This window comes from Orycteropus afer, unplaced genomic scaffold (genome assembly GCF_000298275.1).
Source record: "Orycteropus afer afer isolate SDZICR_OR568_19922 unplaced genomic scaffold, OryAfe1.0 scaffold00574, whole genome shotgun sequence".
Classification (NCBI taxonomy): Eukaryota; Metazoa; Chordata; class Mammalia; order Tubulidentata; family Orycteropodidae; genus Orycteropus; species Orycteropus afer.
In genome coordinates, this window is record NW_006922161.1 from 492,017 (window position 1) to 500,660 (window position 8,644).

At 64.8% G+C, this 8,644-nt stretch overlaps 2 protein-coding genes across 2 annotated transcripts; one reads left to right on the top strand and one right to left on the bottom strand.

Moving 5' to 3' along the window:
* Nucleotides 1–218: 218 nt before the first annotated feature.
* On the top strand, nucleotides 219–1,674 carry FOXH1 (forkhead box H1). Its single transcript, XM_007956062.1, has 3 exons — nucleotides 219–392; nucleotides 655–759; nucleotides 859–1,674. Exons 1-3 carry the CDS (start codon nucleotides 219–221, stop codon nucleotides 1,672–1,674), a joined length of 1,095 nt encoding a protein of 364 aa, XP_007954253.1.
* Nucleotides 1,675–2,422: 748 nt separating this feature from the next.
* Nucleotides 2,423–8,644, bottom strand: KIFC2 (kinesin family member C2; the record flags this gene model as incomplete). Its single annotated transcript, XM_007956105.1, has 18 exons — nucleotides 2,423–2,677; nucleotides 2,764–3,020; nucleotides 3,109–3,238; nucleotides 3,311–3,434; nucleotides 3,523–3,644; nucleotides 3,742–3,846; nucleotides 5,385–5,542; nucleotides 5,623–5,737; nucleotides 6,113–6,222; nucleotides 6,293–6,407; nucleotides 6,521–6,598; nucleotides 6,924–7,052; nucleotides 7,132–7,197; nucleotides 7,275–7,417; nucleotides 7,579–7,717; nucleotides 7,970–8,121; nucleotides 8,291–8,372; nucleotides 8,558–8,644. Coding segments are annotated over 18 exons (2,367 nt in total), but the record flags the coding sequence as incomplete, so codon positions are not given.

An 8,644-nucleotide genomic window follows, 5' to 3' on the forward strand; every position in this document is an offset into this window, starting at 1 on the left:
AACGAAACTTGCTAATTGTGGTAGCCACTGCCCTCTCTCCCCTCCCCCACTACCACCTACCTCTGTCCCTCCCCTCCCCCTTCCATCCGAATGATAAAGGGCCTGGCCCGCCCGCCCAGGCCCGGCCCCTGGCCCAGGCCTTGCCTCTCCACACAGCTCCAGTGCCCTGCACCCCTCCAGCGGTCCAGGCCTCAGCCCAGGTGGCCTGCCTCTACTGCATGGGGCCCTGCAGAGACCCTTGCCCAGGTCCGCCGGGGGCGGAGTCCCCCTCCCAGCCTCCCAAGAGGAGAAAGAAAAGATACCTGCGTCATGACAAGCCCCCCTACACCTACTTGGCCATGATCGCCTTGGTGATCCAGGCCGCACCCTCACGGAGGCTGAAGCTGGCACAGGTGAGAGGGTTCCCCCAACCCCCTACACTCAGTGGGTGCCCCTTCCCTCAGTCACCCCATGAACTTCCACCCTGGTAGGGCTCATCCTTTCCCAGGCCTCATCCCCACCCACCCAGCTCAGGCTCCAGCCTCCACCCCCACCTGGCCCCACCCAGCTCTGCCAAAAGGGGCGAGCTGAGGGACTCAGGCCGGACCCTTCCACGGGAAGTGCCTCTGGCCTGCTCTGGGGAAACCGCTCATGGGGTGCCTCCCGGGGTTTCAGATCATCCGACAGGTCCAGGCTGTGTTCCCCTTCTTCAGGGATGACTACGTGGGCTGGAAGGATTCCATCCGCCACAACCTTTCCTCCAACCCATGTTTCCAAAAGGTGAGGTCGGGCAAGGGTCGGAGCCTGGGGTCAGGGGTGGGCGGGGAAGTCCTGGGCATCCGAGGTCGGGCGCTTCCACCCAAGCCTGCTCCCCTCCAGGTGCCCAAGGACCCTGCGAAGCCACAGGCCAAGGGCAACTTCTGGGCGGTCGACGTGAGCCTGATCCCAGCTGAGGCGCTGCGGCTACAGAACACGGCTCTGTGCCGGCGCTGGCAGAGCAGGGGCGCTCACGGCGTCTTTGCCCAGGACCTGGGTCCCTATGTCCTACACGGCAGGCCCTACCAGCCGCCCAGTCCCCCACCGGCACCCAGGGAGGGCTTCAGCATCAAGTCCCTACTAGGGGGCCCTGGGGAGGAGCCACCTTGGCCCCAGCCTCCAAAGAAAAGTCCATCTCCAGCCAGCGTGGGGTGCACCGGGGAGGAGGGGGTGCCCACTGCACCCCTGCCTTCCTCGGAGAGGCCTCTGTGGCCTCTGTGCCCACTCCCTGGGCCCACAAGAGGTGAGGGGGAGACGTCCCAGGGGGAGACCACCAGGCCCTCCCCCCTCCCCCCAGAGTGCGGGGCCTGGCCCCTCCATCTCTTGCAGGCTAGTCCAGACACTCGGGAACTGTCTGGCGGGGGACACAGAGCCCCACTCTGGGGGCAACTGCCCACCTCTTACTTGCCCATCTATACCCCCAATGTGGTAATGCCCTTGGCCCCCCTACCACCCACCTCCTGCCCCCAGTGCCCACCTGCAGCCAGCCCAGCCTACTGGGGGGTGGCCCCTGAAGCCCAAGGGCCCTCAGGGCTGCTCTGGGATCTGGATGCCCTCTTCCAGGGGGTGCCTCCCAACAAGAGCATTTATGACGTGTGGGTCAGCCACCCTCGTGACCTGAGTGCCCCAGGCTGGCTGCTCTCCTGGTACAGTCTGTGAGGTCCCTCCTGCCATGAAGGAGGGTGTCTGCAGCCACAGCAGCTGCCAGCCATGCTGAGAGTCCACAACATTTATTAGATGGCCCACAGAAGGGTGGCAGCCAGGCCGGGCCCCAAACCTGGCCCCAAGAGTCAGACCTGCCTTTCCCCACCCCCAAGACGCAGGGCTGGGCCTGGTGAAGCCCTTCCTGCCTCATCTTCTCAGCCCTCTGTCCGTCTGTCCATCCATCCATCACCCTCTGTCACCTCCCCTCCCTGGCTCTGGGTTGGGGGAGCTCATTGCTGCTGCCTGTTCACCCTCCCTTGCTGTCTAGCTGGGAAAGGAGGTAGCACCTTTAGGAGAGGGGGAAAGGAATGAAGGCTGGCCCCTATGTGGTCGGGGGTGTGGGGAGGCAGGTAACAATAAAGGAACTTAAAACATTTTAACGCCAAGTCTGGTTTTTGGGGGCAGGGATGGTGATTTGGGCAACCGCCCAGTGGGTCATTCTTCCGCGCGGCTCCCGGACCCCCTGCTGTGTGTCTTGATAACAGCAAATGGTGATAAGGTGGGAGCAGAGGGCCTGTGGCCCAACTGGGGAGGGGGGTGGCATCATTTCTAAAGCTTAACAATCCTCCTGAGGGGGAGGGGAGGCTCTGGGAGGTAGTGGACTCCCAGGGATCAAGAAGGCTGCACCCCAAAAGACAGGTTGGGAGGCCTCCCCCGCAGCCTCTGCCGGCAGAGGCGCGACCTCGGACGCCTGGGCACGACATTATGGGGGCTGAACCTCTGGGAGCCCGGGGGCCGAGCCAGAGCCGCTGTCAGCGCGGGGGCTTGGAGGGCTGCCCGGGGACAGCGTGGGAGTGCAGGGGGTCTCGGTGAGCTGGGTGTCGGTGCTGAGGGAGGAGGGCGTCCCGGAGCGCCTGGCTCTGCGGCGCCGCGCTGGCCCCAGCTCCACTTGGCCCACCCGCTCCGCGAATTTGAGCGAACAGACGGTCTCCCCGAGGTCCCCAGGCCGCGTGGAGATCTGCGAGGAAGCAGCGCGGGTGGGCGGTGCCCGGATGCAAAGGTCATGCAAACGAGCCGCCGAACCCCGCTGCCCCAGCCGCCCACCTGCAGCAGCAGTACGGCGGTGGCGCCAGGTCCGAGCGCCGGCTGCAGCAGGCGGGTGAGCTGCGAGTCGCGGAAGGGCACGTGGGGCCGGCGGGCGCGCAGTGCGGCCATGACGCCTCCGAGCGCCAGCAGCGAGCGGTTGATGGTCCGGGCCTCCCGCAGCCGCTGAGCGCGGTCTTTGTCTCCTGGGGCTGCGCCGGCCGCCCCCGCCTTCCAGGCGCGCTCGGATCCAGCCAGGTCCACCAGGTGCAGCGTGCCTGCAGGGAGGAGCGAGGCCCAACGTGGAGGGCAGCCGGCTCCGGGGGAGGCGTGGGCGCTGGCAGGGCGCGGGAGCGGGAGGAATACCTGTGGTGCCCCGACCCAACGGTGGGGACGCGGCGTGCAGCGTCAGCGTCACCAGGGCGTGGGAGCGGGAGCTGTGCCGGTTCATGGCTGTGGCCGCCGTGGCCCTGTTGCTCCTTCCTAGACTCAGCATCTGGAGAGCCGAGCGACAGGGCTGACCTGTGCAGGGTGCCTGGCTCCCAGGTGGACGGGGAGGGGGTCTTACCTGCTGCAGTGTCTCCAGGTTGGGTATGTCCCAGTGGGTGAGGCCAGCCACCTGAATTTCTCCCTGGCCTGCTGGGCCCTGTCTCACGGCCAGGCGCTCAGGAGGCCCTGGGGCCAGGAGGTCCCTGGTGAGAAAGGGCACAGGGATTGGCTCTGGCTGGACTCCGGGGGACTGTGGCAGGAGGGCACGGGGGAGGTGGCCTCTGGCCTGACCTGACAGCCTCATTGTAGATTTCCACCATGCTGAGGGTCACTCGATGCTGCCCTCCGGCCCCCATCTCCCGGAACAGGGACTGCAGCGCCCTGGGAGCTATGCCGGGGTCCTCGGGCGGGCCCTGGGGCAGAGTGCCACATGCAGGCTCACATCCCACCCAGCCCCAGGACCCCCGGGCTCCCTGGGTCTCTTCCCTCAGGGAGTGGCCGCCACCTCACCTCCATGCTGTAGGTCTTGCCTGTCCCCGTCTGACCGTAGGTGACAATGCAGACACTGTAGCCACGGAGGCAGGACAACACGGCCGGTTGGAGCTCCCGGAAGACCTGGGCAGAGGGTCAAGAAGGCTGTGTTGGGCTGTCCTGCTTGTGCCTGGCAGGGAGTGGGAGGGGGTCCTGGGAGCACTTGGGCATTGAGTGTAAGGCAAGGGCTTCGGAGGGGCACAGTGCTGGGGGGACCCCAAACAGAGGAGGCTCCAGGGCAGAAAGTGGCCGTTGCCTGAGGTCTGAAGGTAAAATGAGAGTTTGCCAGAGAGAGAGTGAAGGGACTTGACAGGCAGTGGGCCAGCCCATAAGAAGGACTGGACTCCTGGGATTCACCGGGGGCCCATGGAGCAGTGGTCAGGAGCCTGCATGCTGAGCTGAGTGCCTGTTCAAACCAGTGGGAGCAGAGGTGAGTACTCCTCACTCAGGGCCCTTCCTGGGTGGTTCCGGTCCCTGCAATGGCACCTGTCCCCCACTGGTGTAATATGCACCCTGTGAAGCCTAGAGGAGGGGCCCTGGGCAGCCAGCCCAGACCACAGGAGCCTGGGCCTTTGGGGTACAGAGGAGGCTATTGGGAAACAGGGCTGGGACTTGCATCCTGCTGGAAACCAGAAAGGGGCTGGCACCTCACTGGACTCCCCACCTCTGCTGGAAGGGCTGGCCAGCGTGACCACTAAGATCCCATGGAGGAAAGTGACATGTGGAGGGGTAGACCATGACGCCATTGCCACCCTTGACATAGGCTCTTTGGTTTGGACACATTGAGTTGGAGGACTTTGTCCAGAAAGACTACCTGGAGGTCAGAGGGCAAGGGGAACCGGAGCTCTGTGCAGGGCTGTGGTCTGAGGTGCAGCTGAGGCCCTGTCTGAGAGGGGACATGGAGGGTGAACAGAAGGGTGGTGGGAATGAGGATCAATGAGACCTCAGGAGATGCGGAAGGAGCACCTGCTGCCTTTGGCCACTCCTATCCCACAGAGGCCACACAGGCCACTGGACATCCAAGTCTGAGTCCTCGCCGGCTCTGCCAGTCCCACCCACTCTGAGCTGCCTCGTCGTCTTCTGGGACAGCTCTAGTGGCTGGTTTGTGTCAGTGGGCATGCTGTTGGTGGCAGGGTAGGGTTTGAGCCCACGTCTGTCTGGCCAGCTCCAGTACTTTCCCATGTGAGTGCGGTAGCAAAGGGAAGGCGGGTGGGGGCACATGGGCTCCAAGCTCCCCTGCCCACCCACCCTCACCAGGGCTTGTGGGGTTGCCTACTGCACACTGGGCAGAGCCCAGGCCATGGGGAGGGGTGGCCAGTGCACCTAGAAAGATGAGCATCAAGACATTGCCCGTGGGTCCTAGTCACACTCAGTGACGGCTCTGCATAAGCAGTGAGCTCGTGGTCCTTCAAGTTTGAGACATTAGCTGCCTGTTCAAACGAAGATGCCTGTTGCCCCTGGGCCTGCATAGTTCTGTGGAAGAGGCACCCAGCTAGGCTCTGAGGCCTGCTGCTCCCTGCCCTCTCCTGCAGAAGGCCAGCATGGAGAGAGAAGGACTGGGCCCTCCCTGGATCTGGGGGACTCTGAAGAGGGGTCAGGACAGAGGCAAGGGGTGGGATCACCTCCTCCTGGCTGGCGTCGGGAGGGAAGACCCAGTCCAGGCGGAACCGGCGCTGGCGCCCTCGATAGCAGGTGGTGACGATCCCGCCGGGGCCAGGCTCTGTGCTCACCAGGCCACAGGGCGTCCCTGGCCTCAGCCGGCATAGCACCCGAATATTGCCTGTGTTGGAAGTTGGGTCAGTGAGCCTGGTGCTTGGAGAGGCGCGCCTCTCCCCTCCTTCACCCTCCAAATCGGCCTACCCTTGAGCTCCAGCAACCGCCCTGGGTACCCCACTGGTGGCCCCTGCTGCTCCTCGGGGACCTGGGAACCAGTGCTTTCACATTCGGCTGACAGTGCCCCCAGGACCCAGGATACCTGAGGGAACAGGGGTGTTGAGCAAAGTCCACAAACAGGGCTGACTGACCGCAGTGGCCACCCACAATTTGCAGTGGCAAAAGAGATCTTCTGAGCCTGGGACAGAGTCTGAAGTCCACGTGCAAGGACATCACACCCACCCATCTCTGAACTTCACAGCAGGCCTGCGAGGGCTTTGCTGACACCCCAGTTGCACCAGAGGAAATAGACCCAGAAGTGAGGCCAGCCCAGGGTCCGCCAGAAGCTATTCCAGAACCCCCTTTGGTGCATAAACAACTCCCCCCACCCCATGGGGAGGGCGAAACAACAGGTTGGGCATGTCCAGCATGTCCCTGTGGAGGACTCAGCCGGACGCCTGGAGAGAAGGGGTCTGACCTGGCCGCGGGCCTCTCTCAGTGAGCCCTGGCAGCTCTGGGTGAAGGTGCTGACCAGCCCTCGGAGGTCGCCACAGCCTTGACGCAAGCTGGCCATACGTGCCCGGAGCCCTGGGGGGGCAAGGCTGTTGGAGGGGAAGGCCAGGCCCGCCCACCCCTACAACCCCCCTCGGGCCCTTACCTGCAAGCTGCTTGTGCATCTGCTGCAACGCCTGCCTGCAGTTCTGCTGTGTCTCCTGCTGGAGCTGCCGGAGGGCCCCCTGGAGACCCTGCAGTTGTGCCTCCTGGACCCCCAACTGCCCCGCCCAACCCCACCCCTGTCACTGAGGAAACAGGCACTTACCAGGCCTTGCCTCCACCCCCACTCCCTGTGCCCCAGCCCTCCCTGCTCTCTGGGGCCCGAGCCCACCTGGGCTCGCAGGGCTTCCGTGGTGTCCTGGGCCTCCTGAAGCCGGCTCTGGAGTTCCAACAGAGTTTCAGCTTCTCCCTGCTGTGGGGACAGGAGTCAGGCGGGCTGTGGAGCTGGAAGAGAACTTAGGGGAGGCCATTCCAGTGTCCCTAATACTCAGGTGGGGAAGTAAAGTCAAGGGGGACAGGCTGAGCCCGTGTAAGCCCACACCTTCCAACTGTTCGTGGGGTTCTGTCTTCCAAGTCCCTCTGCTTTCCTGGGGCCAGGCACGGGGGGGAAGGTTTCTCCCATGAGTGTCAGCCTTTGGATGGGACTGTCCTGCCAGGCCATTCCAGGGCCCATCCACAGGCCTGGGACTGGGCACTTGAAAGCCAAGCCAGAGGCCGTGAGGAAGCATGAGTACCTGGCGGTCCCTGGAGGGAGGGCTGGGCCCCCAGCGCAGTAGGAGGTCCTGCATCAGGCTCAGGCTCTGTTTCAGGGCTTCATTCTCCAAAGTGAGGTGCTGCACCCTCTTCTCCGAGTCTGTCGCCCCCTGGCGGAGAGGGAAGCCTTCAGAACCTCACTTGAAAGTATGCCCCTTCATACCCCGCCCGGCGCCCCCAGCTGCTCACCACGCCCAGGCGCAGCCGGCCCAGTTCCTCTTCCTGCTGTCCCAGCTGTAGCTTCAGCTCTTCCAACTGGGGAGGCAGAGGGCACAGTGCAGCACTTCCTGTGGCCCCCGCCCCTGTCCCTGTGCTCCTGGGCTCACTCTCACCTGTCCCAGGATGAGCTGCTCCAGCCGATGCCAGGCCCTCTGCTCCTCCAACTGCGGAGGCTGCTGCCCCCGGGCCTCATCCCTGGGGGCCTCCCCCAGGGCTGGGCCGGGGTGGGAAGGGCTTTCTTCTTGGGACAGAGGTCCTGAGGTGAAGTGGACCCAGTTAGGAATGAGGAGGTCTCTGTCCCAAAGAAAGGGGCACCCCCAGAGCAGGGCTTGGGACTCTGGACTCCAAGCTGACTGGGTCTGTGTGGCTTTGTTCCCTCCGAAGGGTTCCTTTCACCTCAGTGGCCCTTACACGCACCATCCGGAGTAGACGGCTGCACCCCCGAGGCTGGCTGAGTCCCTTGGAGCAGGCCTTGCCTTCCCCTGGGGCTCCGAATCCATGCCAGAAGAGCCAAGAGCTGGCTGGTCACTGTCAACAGCGGGGGGGCCTCAATGGGCTGTAGAAGATAAGACCAGGGCAGGGACACTGGGGGAGTGGGCCAGGGCGAGGACAGCAGGGCTGAGGAGGGACGACAGGTCTGGGGACAGACGGGGACAGGTGGTTCTTTGGCAGGAATCTTCCCAAAGGAGTTGTAAGTCTTCCAGGGGATGAGGTCAAAGGCACGAAGTTCTTAGGGGTTGAAGTCACAGGAGGAGGGGGTCAGGAGAACTGGGAGCGAAGAGGGGACTGGGATCAGAGCCAGGCTCACCTTGCCGGTGTCGGGAGGGTTACCGCAGCTCTCGTCCGCCCCCAGGTGGACGGAGAGGAACTCGGCAAGGCGCATGAGAGCCTCTTCCAGGGAGATCTCACCCCGGCGGCCCTCGGCGGCCCCTGCCAGCCCATCCTCCGACTCGGAGCCACCTGCGGGCCAGGAAGTGAGAGCGCGAGGCACTCCACGTCACGCAGAAGGCCGAGCCTCCAGGTGCCACCTCCGCGTCCGCGAGGAGGTCACGGCGCCCCTCCCTCCCTCGGAGGCCAGTTCTTGCTGGCCCCCCAGGCGCAGCGCTCCCAACCCGCGGACAGCACCTACCGGCCAGGCCGGTCAGCTCCGTCCACAGGTGCGGCATGGGCTGGCCTGGGCGGCGACGGCCTTTCGTAGGGCAGCGGGCACTCTAGGAGGGAGCAGAGGGGCCCCTGAGGAGGGGCGGACAGCCCGCGGGCTCCTTGCGGTCTCTGGCCTCCAACACCTGAACAGAGGCCCCCCACTCCCCAGAGGCGGCGCCCGAGGACGTGGGCTGCGCGGGCCTGCGACGACCCCAGCCGTCTCCTGAGCGGGGCGCTGCGCCCGCCGGCTCACCTGGGTGGAATCCCCCGCGCCCGCGGCCGCCGCGGCCCCACCATCCCTGCGGAAGAGGCTGTAGAAGATGTAGATGAGCAGCGAGTA

Coding starts and splice junctions, on each gene's coding strand:
- FOXH1 (XM_007956062.1), top strand. CDS start 219: ATGGGGCCCTGCAGAGACCCTTGCCCAGGTCCGCCGGGGGCGGAGTCC. Junction 393..654: donor GGAGGCTGAAGCTGGCACAG/GTGAGAGGGTTC, acceptor CCGGGGTTTCAG/ATCATCCGACAGGTCCAGGC. Junction 760..858: donor CCAACCCATGTTTCCAAAAG/GTGAGGTCGGGC, acceptor GCTCCCCTCCAG/GTGCCCAAGGACCCTGCGAA.